The sequence below is a fragment of the Puntigrus tetrazona genome, unplaced genomic scaffold, assembly GCF_018831695.1.
Source record: "Puntigrus tetrazona isolate hp1 unplaced genomic scaffold, ASM1883169v1 S000000003, whole genome shotgun sequence".
NCBI lineage: Eukaryota > Metazoa > Chordata > Actinopteri > Cypriniformes > Cyprinidae > Puntigrus > Puntigrus tetrazona.
In genome coordinates, this window is record NW_025047683.1 from 319,471 (window position 1) to 335,495 (window position 16,025).

Here is a 16,025-nt window from a genome sequence, read left to right on the forward strand (position 1 = left end):
ACCACCTCAATATCACTGTGATTTTGCCGCATTTTTTACAAACAAAACAAAAGCAATCAGTAGCCAGTTCTCAGCCCCCCCAACACACAACCTTCAACCAACCACATCGACTACCGATTCCTCCACTTTCCCTCACTGAGGCAGAAGTATCCAAACCTCTCCTCTCCAGCCATCCAACAACATGTCCACTAGACCCCATACCCTCTCATCTTCTGCAAGCAATCTCCCCCACAGTCTTGCCAGCACTCACGCACATCATCAACACATCTCTCCTCACAGGCACCTTCCCCACAGCATTTAAGCAGGCTCGGGTAACCCCACTGCTCAAAAAGCCCACTTTAAACACTTCCCTTATTGATAACTACAGGCCAGTCTCTCTTCTTCCATTCATAGCGAAAACACTTGAAAGAGTGGTTTTCAACCAGCTATCACTGTTTCTTTCGCAAAACAACAAACTGGACCATAACCAGTCAGGTTTCAGGTGCGGCCATTCAACTGAGACTGCACTGCTCTCAGTCACTGAAGCCCTGCGGACTGCAAGAGCTGAATCCAAATCATCAGTTCTCATTCTGCTGGATCTATCTGCTGCTTTTGACACTGTGAATCATCAGATCCTGCTGTCTACCCTCTCATCACTGGGCATCTCTGGGATCCCACTTCGTTGGTTCGAATCCTATCTCACTGGTAGGTTTTTTAGGGTGGCCTGGGGAGGAGAAATATCCACAGCACATCAACTGGTCACTGGGGTTCCTCAGGGATCGGATCTTGGACCCCTCCTCTTCTCCATCTACACTACATCACTAGGACCCATCATACAGGCTCACGGCTTCTCCTACCACTGCTACGCCGATGACACACAGCTCTACCTCTCTTTTCATCCAGATGATCCAACGGTAGCTACTCGGATCTCAGGTTGCCTGGCGGACATCTCGGCATGGATGCAAGAGTACCACCTACAGCTCAACCTGACAAAGACTGAGCTGCTTGTATTCCCTGCCACTCCAACTACACAGCATGACTTCACCATCCAGCTAGGTTCTTCTTCAATTACCCCATCAACCTTGGTCAGAAATCTTGGTGTAATCCTCGATGACCAACTAACCTTCAAAGATCACATTGCAAAGACTGCTCGATCCTGCAGGTTTGCATTACAAAACATCAGAAAGATCAGGCCCTTTCTGACAGAGCAAGCTGCACAGCTACTTGTCCAGGCCCTTGTCATCTCTAGACTGGACTATTGCAATGCTCTTCTGGCTGGACTTCCATCAAACACAATAAAACCTCTACAAATGATTCAGAATGCAGCGGCATGGCTGGTATTCAATGAGCCCAAGAGAACCCATGTTACACCCCTCCTTATCTCCTTACATTGGCTACCGATTGCAGCTCGCATCAAGTTCAAGGCACTGATGCTTGCATATAGAACAATCACAGACTCGGCACCGGTCTACTTCCACTCACTATTACAAATCTACACGCCCTCTAGAAATCTGAGATCTGCTAGCGAGCGACGCCTCGTGGTACCATCTCAAAGAGGCTTGAAATCACTCTCCAGAACTTTCTCGTTCTCTGTTCCTGGCTGGTGGAACGATCTTCCCGTACACATCCAGAATGATGGATCTCTGTCAATCTTTAAGAAACAGCTGAAAACTCACATATTTCAGCAATACCTGACCTCATCATAAAAAAAAAAAAAAAAAAAAATACTCTCACTGTCTCTGTCTCACTTCTCCTCCCCCATGTTTATTCCTTCCCTTCTGGCATGTACTAATTTGAACACTGCCTGTGACTGGGTGTTATAAGCACTTTGTCTTTTTGTCTCTCAAAAAAATGAATCGCTGTTGTACTCTCAATTGTAAGTCGCTTTGGATAAAAGCGTCTGCAAAATGACTAAATGTAAATGTAAATGTAATATCTATGGTCAGAAATGGACAAAAACTGCATAAGGGTTAAACAATAAACCCCCAAAACCTCTCCTGCATAACATACTTGAGTTTATTTAGTGAGCAGTTTAGATCCTCCAGTTTTTCAGAGAGCAGCTTCACTCCTGAATCTCCAGCATGATTGTAGCTCAGATCCAGCTCTCTCAGGTGTGAGGGGTTTGAAGTCAGAGCTGAAGACACATAACCACAGCCTTCCTCTGTCACCATGCAGCCAGACAACCTACAAAAACATACAACAGCAATCCACATTGAATTAGATTGTTTTTGTTCCTTTTTATATTTAACTGATCAATAATACGGTTGGTCACAAAAAAGGATTTTGTGCTCATTTATCATTATCAATAAGAAACAAATATTGGACATATATGTTTAAATGCAAATGTAAAGCATGAAATCTCTCACAAACAATACTGCTCCTAAAATCTTATGTAAAAATAGTTAAATAAAAAGAAACATAAGATAGGAAAAAGGCCCTTAGTGGCCAATGTAATGGCTTCTTTCTGCGTTTTGTGTAATAATTGCCACAACCAACACTTTCACAGCTTTTTTAATTCTGTTAAAACATATTCAACTCAAAATTAAAGGTGAAGAGAGGGCAGAGCTGTCAACTGATCACCTCCCTGAAAAACTGGAGGATCCAATCTGTTCAATAAAGAGTCCCACAAGCCAACCAGGCCTGATAGGACTCCTTCTTCAGTTTAACGCCATTCCTTACTTCCGGTGTCCACCAACAGATTCAGGGGTTGCCCAACAGACCTTCACAGTACATTTGGGCCTGCCGAAACTGTCCGGCTTCCTCCTCCACTAACAGATCCAACAGAACCGCTCTTTGTCTAGCTTGTCACCTAGGACCTGTTTGCTTTAGGAGACCCTACCAGGGCCATATAGCTCCTGAGACACTCAAAGTCCTCCACCACATTAAGGATGTGTTCCTAGGAGAGACATTCTGTCTTCACTCCATTTGTTTCTACAAATTCTTTGCCATCCTTAGTTGTCTATTATTATCTATTCGCAATGCATATTCATTATTGGTTCTACATTTTAATACACTTAATACTGGTAAATAACTGGACTGTTTTATTATAAAATAGTTAAACCGCTTGTGGGAAGCACTCCCATATTGCCAAATTTAAGTGAAGGTGGGAATCTGCTGATTTCGACTGGGGATATTGTCGGATGGTGGAAGGAATACCTCAATACTGGAGAAGGATCTTCTCAATTCCACCAATTTTCTTCTTCCAGCATGTTCCACTGAGGAAGCAGAGGCCAGTGGCTCAGATAAGCAAACACACTAAAAAACTATGTCTTGAAGATATAAATGCAGTTGTCTATTTGACGTGTCTGAGATGTGCATTTGCTATCAGGGAACCTGCTGTCAATGAATCTATCCTGTTCATGCCAAGTCAAGCCTATTCATTTTTCAGTCAAGTGTGTTTCAAGTCAAGTATTTGTTTGTTTAGATTATGGATTATGTCTCTGTAAATAAAACTGCACATGAGTTCTCACTATGCTCGTCTTCAGTGAACTAAATTGTTACATCATGGTAATTAAAAATCACTCTAAATGTGCACACTCACTAGTCTAGACTTTTGCAAAACTACTAGGTAATTTCAAATCTCATATCATTAAAACAACAATTATGATATTATATCTTCTGTGATATTGCACACTGTGCAGTGAGATTACATGTAGAAAATCTATACAAGATTAACACGCTAATTGCATACACGGTTTTTGCATGCATTCTAAACAAAAGGATTTTTTAATGAGTAAATAACAAAGTATTTCAAACTCAAACCTCAGTATCTTCAGTCTAGAGTTTGGACTCTTCAGTCCTTCAGAAAGAAGCTTCACTCCTGAATCCTGCAGATCATTGTTACTCAGGTCCAGCTTTTTCAGGACAGAGTTTGAGGATTGTAAAACTGAAGACAAACTCCCACAAGACTGTGCAGTGAGATTACATGTGGAAAATCTAAAAAAATATGAATATGGTAATTGTAAAAAAAATTAATATTAATATTATTGGAATTTTAAAATAATAAATAAATAATGAAGTGCTTCAAACTCAAACCTCAGTATCTTCAGTCTACAGTTTGGACTCTTCATTCCATCCAAAAGAAGCATCACTCCTGAATCCTGCAGGTCATTGTTACTCAGGTCCATCTCTCTCAGGACAGAGTTTGAGGATTGTAAAGTTGAAGATAAACTTTCACAGGACAGAGCAGTAAGATGACACCCACACAGCCTGTGAAAAGAAGACAATTGACATATTGATGTTAATTTATCAGGCTATATAGTTTACACTTTGGAATGCATGTTTGTACTGAATAACACTTTATAACAGGAATATAATAACAATGCACTACTAAATTTTTTCAAAACTATTATATTTCATTAGTTATACGACCAAGACACGACCAAGATGGCGGCGCGTACACATCGCGAGGCTCAGCGTCTCTCCAGTTTCTGCAGTTTTGCAGTATTTTACCTGCTCTTTTCGGGTCTGTTCATGCAGAACAGCAGTGCCTTTACATCGTACACCCGACATGAGCTTTTGGATATTGGTTCATCATTTTCAGACAGTTTTAAGCAACCTTCAACTCGTCCCGGAGATCGTCAGAACAGCCGAGGCTGAGCACTCTTCGGCGGGCGGAAGTGCTTTCGAGCAATGGCGCGATCGTAAACAAAGGCGGGAAGCGCGGAGGGCTAAGAGCTAAGCTAAAGCTAACACCACATCAGCTCTCTTTACCCAGCATTTTTTCCTTGCCAATGTCACGGTCACTGGTGAACAAAATGGGCTAGAGAGGTCGACTCGCATCAGATACAACAAAAACTTCCAGAACTGCAATGTCATGATCTTCACGAAACATGGCTAAACAGCAGTATACCTGACCATGCTATCAGCATAGCTGGACACCCACATTCCGGGCAGACAGAGCGGCGGATGACTCGGTAAGACCAGAGGGCGGGATTGTGCATTTATATTAACAATGCTTGGTGCACAAACTCTGTTATCGTTGGGAGACACTGCTCAGCCAACCTAGAGTTTCTCATAATTAAGAGTAGACCGTTTTATCTGCCCGGGAGTTCACATCCACCATCATAACTGCTGCTTATATTCCTCCCAATGCTGATGCCAAGCTTGCTTTATGAACGAACTTCATGCAGCCATCAGTAAACAACAGTCTGCTCACCCGGAGGCTGCATTTATTGTTGCGGAGATTTTAATCACTCTAACTTGAAGGCAGTCCTCCCTAAATTTCACCAAAACGTTTTCTGTCACACCAGAGAAACAGAACTTTGGACCATGTATACACAAACATGGCTGAAGCCTTTGCTGTGACCCCCTCCCCATCTAGGACAATCGGATCACCTTCCTTTGTTCCTCACCCCCCAAGTACTCCCCCTCATCAACCCGTGTGAAGCCATCAGTGAGAACCATCAAAGCCTGGCCAGCGGGGCTGACTCCACACTCCAGGACAGGTTTCAACACACAGACTGGAGTATGTTTGCTTCCCAGGCTACCTGTGGCTCTCACGGATATAGACCACTACACTTCCTCTGTTCTGGATTACATCAACACCACCATAGACAGTGTTACTACCCAGAAGAGATCACCACATACCCAAATCAGAAGCCATGGATGAACAAGGAGGTGCGCCTTCTGAAAGCACATAACACTGCCTTCAGATCAGGTGACGCACAGGCCTACAGCACTTCAGGGCAAATCTGAAGAGGGCATCAAAAGGCCAAGTACTGCTACAAGCTGAAGTTAGAGGAGCACTTTTCCAACTCTGACCCTCGGCGCATGTGGCAGGGCATCCAGGCCATCAGTAATTACAAAGCCCTACCACTCCACCCCCAGCACCTAATGTCTTCTTTCTGAACAGGCTTAATGACTTTTATGCTAAGCTTTGAAAGGGATAATAATGAAGCGGTCACCAGATCTCTCCCCTCAACCGACCCACCCACATCACCTCACCTCCTCAGAGGTTTACACTGCACTAAGCTGGATCAGCGCGCGCAAGGCTGCTGGACCAGGCGGTATCCCTGGGCGGCATTGACACGGGCATGTGCAGAGCAGCAGCTGAGGGTATTCGCGGACATTTTCAACATGTCCCTTGCCCAAGCACCTGTACCAACATGCTTCAAATCCACCTCTATTGTGCCAGTGCCAAAATCTCTAGCCCAGTGTGCCTAAGCGACTACCGCCCTGTAGCACTCACACCCATCGTTATGAAGTGCTTTGACGACTAGTCCTGTCACATCTGAAGGACTCTCTGCCTTCCACACTGGACCCCCACCAGTTTGCCTATCAAGGCAATAGGAGCACTGAGGATGCAGTCTCCATCGCACTGCACTCCGTACTCACACACTTGGACAATAAAAATACTTACGCACGGATGCTGTTTGTTGACTTCAGTTCAGCATTCAACATGGTCATACCCTCTAAGTTAATCACCAAACTCAGAGATCTGGACATTAACACCTCACTGTGCAACTGGGTTATGGACTTCCTGACCAACAGACCTCAGCATGTTAGGTCAGGGCACATCTGTTCCACCACTATCACTCTCAACACTGGTGTACCACAAGGCTGTGTGCTGAGCCCCCTTCCTCTACTCTCCTCTTCACCCATGACTGTAGGCCTGTGTTTGGATCTAACTCCATCATCAAGTTTGCAGATGACACTACGGTGATCGGTCTCATCAGCAACAACGATGAGACTGCCTACAGAGAAGAGGTCCAGCATCTGGCCACGTGGTGCAAAGACAATAATCTGCTCCTTAACACCACCAAAACCAAGGAGCTCATTGTGGACTTCAGGAAGGTGAGAAGAGGCACACATGATCCCCATCCACATTAATGGGATTGCTGTGGAGCCTGTCTCATGCATCAAGTTCCTGGGAACCCACATCACTGAAGATCTGTCCTGGACCACCAACACCTCCAGCCTGGTCAAGAAGGCTCACCAGCTTTTATTCTTTCTGAGGAAACTTAAGAAGAACCAGCTGTCCTCAGCCATCCTGGTGAACTTCTATCGCTGTACACAATGAGAGCATCCTAACAAACTGTGTCACAGTCTGGTATAGGAGCTGCTCTGTTGCTGAGCGTAAGAGCACTGCAGCAGGTGGTGAAAATTGCCCAGCGCATCACAGGAACTCCACTTCCATCCATTGAGAGATCCAGAGAAGAGACACTGTTTGCATCAAGAGCCGCAGTATTCTTAAGGACTCCTCTCACCCTGCCCACAAACTGTTTTCCCTCCTGCCATCCGGCAGGCAGTTCAGATTCCCGGACTAGAACAAGTAGACTGAGGAACAGCTTTTTACCAGAGCTGTCTCACTACTGAATTCTACCCCCACTGATGTCTGCCCCACCCACCCCATTAAAAACAAAAATACAAAAATGCACTGTTAACATTCATTGCACTCCACTGTATATATCTTTGTAAATGTATGTACATATCCACTGTACATACTCTTGTAAAATTGTCTATACATATCCTGTATATCCTGCTCTTTCTTATGTACATAACGATCTGTAAATTGTTTACACATAATCACTGTAAATTCCCCCTTCTCATCTGTAATTTAATTTGTACATATTTATCACATATTTATCTTTGTAATTTATATTTTTACCTATATCCTGCACTTGCTGCTTATTGCACTCCTGGTTAGACCTAAACTGCATTTTGTTACCCTGTACTTGTACATGTGTAATGACAATAAAGTTGAATCTAATCTAATCTAATCTATTTATTACATTACTAGACTATATAAAAGTGGTGGGTTCATCACTGATTGTCTCTGCAGTTGAACATGCTTAAAGAGTTAGTTCCCCCTTTAAAATTCTAAATGAAAATTAGATGTTTTACATACCTTTGAAGCATCCTAGGTGTATGGGATTTTTTTCTTTTCAAAATTTAAAAAAACTGCCATTTTTAATCTCTATCATTTTAGTAGGCGGGTGGTTCAACCCTCCCAAGAGCCAATTGAGGGAAGTCTTATTACTAATAAGTTATGTGTTCTAAACTGTTAAAAGCGACCACATGATAAATACAATGGAAAGACTTGGAGGGACTAGGACAATTGAATTTGATTGGATTTGACTGAAAGAAAAAGTCGCATACATCAAGGTAAGTAAAACCTGCAAATTTTCAACTAACTAACTATAGTCACCATAAATACAACATATGTGATAGATAATGCTTTGTTGGCAATTTATTAACCATATGTGGAGGTATTCAAATACTTTAATTTTGAAATGTGTTTTTGTGAAACAGAGATGGAAGTGAAGGGCGTGGCGGAGCGTGAAGAAGAAAAGTGAGATCGAGAGACAGAAGAAACTGAAATTAAAAGAAATAAAGCCCAACTCTCTCAGTTTTTTTGCTTATAATTGACAGCAGTTTGCGAGTTTCGAGGTGAGCTGACGAGGAGCTGGACTGAGCTTGTGCTGCTGCTGTGGACGTTGTCACCGAGAATTTCGTTGAAGCTGAACTGTGAGCCAGTGTGATGCAATAGGGCGTCGACCATTACACTGCGGAGAGAGTGTACGTGAGTGTTTTTGACTCCGCCTGGAAAGAGCTTTATTTTCGTTTATCTTCAGTTTGCTTCCGGAAGAATACAATGGACAGTATTTTTGTAGATTTGAAGTCAAAGCTGTTTTTTTTTTTGATCGAGTAAATTCTTTTTTTTTTCTGGAAAGTTCTCCATTAGCTGTTTTTGACACGTTACTGCCGCTGCATGGACACGAATGGCATTGTAGATTTTTGTAATTTATAGTCAACAGAACTGTATTCATTTGTTCCTTCGTGAACAGGAGATTTTTCTGCTTACCCGAAGTATTTACGTGGACAGTGATTTTTGCTAATTTTCGCTGAAGTGTTCTTTCTTGTTTTTTGGGGAAGAGAAGACTTGATTTAAACAGGTTTTCAGAAATTGCAAAGATTACCCTGCCATATATGGACACTCCAGTACCAGCCCAGTTCTGTGGTGAGGTAAAAGGTTGACATTTTTTCTTTTTTTATATTTATTTGATTTTGAACGTACTGCTGTTAATTGTCACCACAAGTAAGTTTAGCATTGTGCATTCTTTATTGTTTTTTTGGTATTTCCCTATACATCTTCAAAACACTGAAAATAAATTAACATTTTCATTTTGGAGTAGGGGCATTCCTTCTGTCTTGTGGGCTGATAGAGGGAAAGAAGGATTAGTATTTCTATATTTAGAGAGCTACCGTGTACATTAACTTTCAGAACTTCAATCCTCGTCAGTCGTGGCCACAAAAGACACCTAATAAGGCAGGTAAAAGCATACTTATAAATTTAAGTACAGGAATTAGATGTACTAGTAGTTAAAGACCTAGAACTTGAAGCTCTAGTTGTCCAAGATAAACTTAACATCTTTGTACCCCCTACACTGTAGTGAAATTTCCCGCTACACATAGATTAACATTTTCAGATTTTCTGTGAAAACAAACTTTAAGTGCTATAATTGCTTTATGCTTTAATTAAGTGCTCTTTTATTGGATACTGGTTGCATTCATATTTAGTGTTCATATTGTCTATTTTTACAAGTGCATTAAGCGCACATACATACATTTGTTTTCTATTACAAATACTTTCCGTAGAAACAGTACATTTGTACTGTATAGACTATATATCCTGTCCCATCTAAGACTGTAAAATGTTTTTAAATAAACTTAATTATATAACTTTTTTTGAACAAACTGTTAAAAATCATTAAGGTCTTATTTCATCTCATAAGTGGAAAACGGTATTACAAAATTTTTGTTGTTTTTTGATTAGATAAAATAACACTGATACAATCATACTGAAATATCTGCTACATATACATAACACCTATTTATTAGCATATTTGAACATAGTAATTTTCAAACGTGTGTGATTGTCAAACCTCAGTATGTTTAGTCGACAGTGTGAACTCTTCAGTCCATCAGAAAGCAGCTTCACTCCTGAATCCTGCAGGTGATTATCACTCAGGTTCAGCTCTGTCAGATAGTTTGATGATTGTAGAGCAGAAGACAGAGTTTCACAGCATGTTTCATTAAAACCACAGCTGTCAAATCTGCCAAAATAGAATGTTTTAGCCTGATTATCTACTGATGTTCAGTTTTTTTCTGCAATAAATTATTTTTCACTTCATAATCGGGGGAAAATTTCACTTTGCATTTACATTTCATTGATTAGTGACGTAAAACAGCAGTCAGTGAAATACTCACAGAGCTTTTCTGCAGCATCTCACAGCTGGAATGAGTCTTGTGTAGTTGAAAGATGATGATGTGAACCTCTTTGGGTTGAACTCATCCAGCACCTTCTCTGTTGTCAGCAGTATGTAGGTCAACACTGTGCACATTGAAGATGAGAGATCTCTTCCTGGATGTTCATTTGAACTGAGGTAACTCTGTATTTCCTCATATAATGAATTATCCTTCAGCTCAAGTAAGCAGTAGAATAAGTTGACTAGAGCTTCATCTGAGATATTGTACGTGTTTTGTTTTTGTTTAATACATTTAGTTACTTCTTTGATGCTCTCTGTGGTGTCTTCAGGGTGTGTGATCAGGCCTTTGAGCAGGTTTTGACTGGATTCTAGAGAAATGCCCATCAGAAACCGCAGGAACAGATCCAGATGCCCTCTCTTACTCTTCATGGCTTTATCAATGGCCTTCTGCAGTAACTCCTCCAATGTGACATTTTCTTTTGGCTCATCAAAGAAAAACTGAAGCCCCTGAATGTTCTTGTTCAGGTAACAGATGAACACATGCACTGCAGCAAGAAACTCTTGAACACTCAGATGCACAAAGCTGAAGACCTTTGCTCCATGAAGTCTGTATTCCCTTTTGAAGATCTCAGCGATCATTCCTGTGAACTCAGTGTCTTTACTCGCATCAATACCACATTCTTTTAAATCTTCCTTATAGAACACAATGTTTTCCTTCTTCAACTGTTCAAATGCTAACTTGGCTAACTTTAAAATCATCTCTTTATTTAATTGTAAGTGCTCTGAACATTCTCTTTCTTGTTGATCATCATATTTCTGGCTCTTCATGTCCATCTGTATAAGCAGGAAGTGAATGTACATTTCAGTAAGAGTTGTGTTCTCTTCATTGTTCTCAGTGAGAATATCCTGAAGTACTGTGGCTGTGAACCAGCAAAATACAGGAATGTGGCACATGATGTAGAGACTACGAGAAGTCTTAATGTGTGAGATGATTCTGGAGGACAGACTCTCATCTGTGAATCTCTTTCTGAAGTACTCCTCCTTCTGTTGGTCAGTGAATCCTCGCACCTCTGTGAACAACCCCACATACTGAGGAGGAATCTGATTGGCTGCTGCTGGTCGTGATGTGACCCAGACAAGAGCTGATGGAAGCAGAGTCCCTTTGACCAGACTTGTAAAGAGCACATCCACAGATGCTTTTTTCTCAACAGTGTTCAGTGATCTACTATTAAAATTTAGAGGCAGACGACTCTCATCAAGTCCATCAAATATAAATGCTATCTTACATTCCTTATATAGCTTTGATTTCTCCAGGTCATTCAGTTCAGGATAAAATTCCAGCAGAAGCTCAAGGAGACTGAAATGTTCATTTGTCATTAAGTTAATCTCTCTGAATGGAAGCAGGAACACACAGTGTATATCTTGATTGGCTTTTCCTTCTGCCCAGTCCAGGATGAACTTGTGCACAGAGACAGTTTTTCCAATGCCAGCGATGCCCTTAGTGAGAACAATTTTTTTCTCACTGTTTTTCCTCAGTTCGGTAAATATATCATTGCATTTGATTGGTTTGCCCTGTGTTTTTTTGTTTTTGAAAGCATCATCAATCTTCAAAATCTCATGTTCCTGATTGACATTTTTCATATCTCCCTCTGTGATGAACAGTTCTGTGTAAACAGCCTTAAGTTTTGCTTCATTTTCTATGTTGCCCTCAATGATATATTCTACGTTCTTCTTCATGTTTGCTTTGTGAGTTTTAAAAAAGTTTTTCAGCTCTGTAAAAACATAAATAAGATAAACGGGGGAGGGGTATTTGAGAAATATTTGCATAACGGCATGATAATTCTTATTAATTACCAATGCAGACAGATTAGAAATCATACTTCTAAAAGTCACACTTCATAGTTTGAATACAGTTTTAAAATGTCTGAATATGTTTGTCTTGTGTTTTGTATCTCTGTTTTAGAGCATTGTGAACTAAAACCATAGTGAAACATTTTGTTACTTCCTTATATTTGTATAAAATCTGTAATTGCTACTTGCGTTATGTTTTCTTGTTTTTGTTTGCAAACAGTGATTGATATTTACTTGAGATATGTTGTGAATTACCTACAGATGTCTTCATATCGCCCCTCAGTCTGAGGCTGTGAGAGATATAGAGAGAATTACTCACTGGGAAACATATATCTCACAAGCATAACAGTAGAGCAAAGAGGGCAAATAGTTTAACTTTAAAATATTTAAACATGTTGTTGTCACAGTGATTTAAAATTTTACCTCGCTTGTGTTCATTCTCCAACCATTCAGCCAGATTATTCTTGCTCATCTGTCTCAGGATGTCTATCATGACCTTCACAGCTTTGTCTGGTCCAAAACATTTGACCATTTTGTCCACTGTGTCGAATCTATCTGCCTTTTCCAATTCAGACCTTGAAAGATGCTCAAGACGTAAATTCACTAAGTTCCACTGAAACTCCTTCAGTTCAGCTTCTACCAGATCCTTCAGTGAGTCCACGAGCAGCTTTTCAACAGACGCCATCGTCCTTCACCAACTCACGACTGCAGGTCAAGAATAAGAAAAGATCTGAATACTTCCACTCTTAACATGTGGACCTAAGTCCTCAAATCTTATTATGATTATGAAGCTGTAAATAGACGCATACGAATCTAAAAAACTAAACCTGATGTAAACAGATCTGAATGTTTGTCTAATGCTTTTATGACACTTGGTATGGAACACAAAAACATTTCAGGGCATGATTCAAAAAAGCTAAATGGTCGTAAAAAATGCTTTTGGTTTTTATAGTTTACTGTAGTAATAATTTAAATTTACATATATGCATTTAGCAGATGCTATTATCCAAAGTCACACTGCATTCAAGTTACAGTTTTACATTTTATTAACTCTTAATAATGCAGTAATAACAAAATAATGCGAAACATATATCTATATGATAACATATAGTAATAATTATACAAAAGAAATATATAAAAAGAAAGAAAAATATTGTTAAACAAAATATTAGATGGTGTCCAGGTACTTTTGACCGTGAAGACCATGAGTATGTCTCCCATATGAGGGCGCACAAGGAGGAAGTGTAGAATCAGTACAGTACATGACATTATTACATTTTGTATTTTAGTGTTATTTACTAACCATGTATAATGATTATTTAGATGTTTATTGTCACACACAGTATATCGGACAAACCATTTGGTGACATAATTACTGATAAAAGACAAAACATCCTTCAAAAACAGCAAAAATTCAAATCATGACTTCTCATGGCTGGTTCTGCTATTTCAAAAGCAATTGGGCCAATTCAGATACTCTTTTTCAATTTTAAGCACACATTAAAACAATTTATTTGCTGTTATGGTAAATCTTGCAACATGTGACCCAATTGGACTCACAACTATTTAACTAATAATGTCATCACCCAATTAAAAGGCTGCTAATCGTGCTTTTCACTACTTGGTACGGTTAAAGTGTGCGGCTTGCTTTTGAGGGTTTTTCCACCGAGAACACAACCTGGTACCATTTTTAGTCCCACCTTGGCTGAGGATCCAAGCCGAGCGGTCATACCACATGATATTTTGACACTTTGAATAACAGAATACTTTTTAAATATTTATAGAGTTTTTTTATGCATTTAAACATTTGCCATTTATAAAATGCAATTAGACAGAAAATGTAACTGTCACGTCATTGACCTGTTAATGAAACACAGCTCCATTTATTTAATTGTTCAATCATACAATGATGCAATTTTACATCAAAACTGTCTGCAGACAGCCTGAAGCTACTGATCGATAGTTTCTCACTTTAAGAGTTAAGAGCACATAAGAAATGACTCATTGACTCATTTATACTCAAAAGCACACCGTGTGAGAACAATATGAGAACCTTTCTGTGATTTCCTTACACAGAAACACCTGAACATCTGTTGATAACGAAATATGTTTAAATAAATAAAATCATCAAAGTTGCTTCACCACAGCATCAAAGTCTCAAAAAACCAAGGAAAGATAAATCACTCACTTCAGATAATGTGTGTAGATCTTTCTTCTCTATATAATGCTCTTTCTACATTTACACAGTATGTGGACGTGATACCAGAGACTGTTGAACTTTGGACTTGTTATATGCAAATGTGAAAAATGCTTTTCGCTTCCTCCCTTGGGTCGATCGGCCCATAATCTCATTCGTATTAAATCTGTTTATGTTTTAGCTGTGAGGAGCAACCTCAACCCCCAATACAGGGCTGCTTGATCCTGTGATGGCTAGGTCTTCTGTAATGAAGCGTCAGAAGCAGCTAGATCCATTTGCAGTTTTATTAGTACAGAATGGTAGACAAACGGGTCTATTGACAGTGTCTAGAACAGCAGAGACCTAAACGTTTACCAGGCAATTTGCGGGGCAGGTAGTAATCAGGAGCAATGAGGTCAGAAACGAGGTCAATGGCGGCAGAATCAAACACGGTGTTTGGACACTGCTAACAGAAGCCCACCTGGCTGTAATTAGTCCCAGGTAGGGATTGTAGGTAATGGAGTCGAATTGGTGTTTTTTTAGGTGATGGTGCCCTCTTTTAATCTTCGTGACTAAAGTTTTAGTGTTTTATGGGTAGACTTTCTTATCAGACTCTTCTGATCAGCAATATTGACCAGGACAATTAAATGTAATGACTTTAGCTGGATGCAAAACAAAGGGAAGACTGAGGTGGCTTCATAAGGAGCTTAACCTATCATCTTCTTGTGATGTTGGGTGCCAGAATCAAAGTAACACAGCCTCAACTTACAAATACGATCGTATACCCGATGTTACTGCCTGACGAAAAAAATTACGACAGATGTGGTAAAAGACCATAAAACGAGCGGATTGGACAGAAACAATCTTCAAAAATACTTGAGTTTGCACACTTTTTATCAGAAAAATGTCTTTTGTTAAAAGTATTGTCTTTCGTGGTTATGTATGTGTCTAAAGTTTTATTGCATCTCACAACTATGTTGTTTATAAAATAACGTATGTGTGTAAAACAACAAGTGTTTTTGTATAATTGTTGTGATCAGCTGGACTAGTTACTAATCGTAACGTAACTCCAGTAATTACAACAAGGATGTAACAATTACTTGTTTAATGATAAATCATAATAAAATTCCCCACAGTTAGAATTACAGTTAAAATGTTTTAATTATAATCAAATCCATATTAGATTACAGTGACTTGAATGACTTACTATAAATAAATATTGTCCAGCTTAAAGCAAAGTAACAGATCCAGTAATACGTTTACCTTTACTCAAGATTTATTTGAACATTTGCATTAGATATTTTTTTATGTGAAGTAGTCATTTAAAATCCGAACAGCATTGGTAATGTCATTGTTTTAGTGATTTAAACAAACAAAAAGTAATTTTATTTATTGTTTGTTGGTTTTTAAATATGAAACTTAAAGTGATTTATGTGTCAGTGCTTTTTGAAAATCTTCAACACATTTTAACAATACATTGTTAATACTGATAACTCTGATCATTTTGGTCACAGTAAATGTGGTAAAAAATGACATTACATTACATTTTCAACATGATTATTCCACTTCTCTGGTTGCATGGCAACCAATCTGATAGCACTAGTTTATTGCTGAAAGGAATGTGGGCAGAGCAACCCTAACTCCATTTCCCCTTTGGAAAGACATTTAAAAGTAAAAAAAGGATGTTGTGTTACAGTTTTTAGACAGATTTTGAGACAGGGTTGATTGTTAGAGCACATACTTGGACAATAGACAAAGATAAATTTGAAAGGACTGTTGAACCCATAATACGACAAAGGGAATGAACA

General features: G+C 39.5%; 2 protein-coding genes across 2 annotated transcripts in view; both read right to left on the reverse strand.

Moving 5' to 3' along the window:
* The window catches only part of LOC122331860 (NACHT, LRR and PYD domains-containing protein 12-like), a 122,380-nt gene that overhangs the window by 35,374 nt on the left and 70,981 nt on the right, over nucleotides 1–16,025 (reverse strand).
* On the reverse strand, nucleotides 3,137–12,303 carry LOC122331861 (NACHT, LRR and PYD domains-containing protein 3-like). Its single transcript, XM_043229403.1, has 5 exons — nucleotides 12,276–12,303; nucleotides 10,192–11,962; nucleotides 9,867–10,037; nucleotides 4,015–4,188; nucleotides 3,137–3,194 (listed from the first exon to the last, which is right to left on the reverse strand). The coding sequence occupies exons 2-5, from the start codon at nucleotides 11,925–11,927 to the stop codon at nucleotides 3,137–3,139; spliced, it is 2,139 nt and encodes a 712-aa protein (XP_043085338.1). The 5' UTR covers nucleotides 11,928–11,962; nucleotides 12,276–12,303.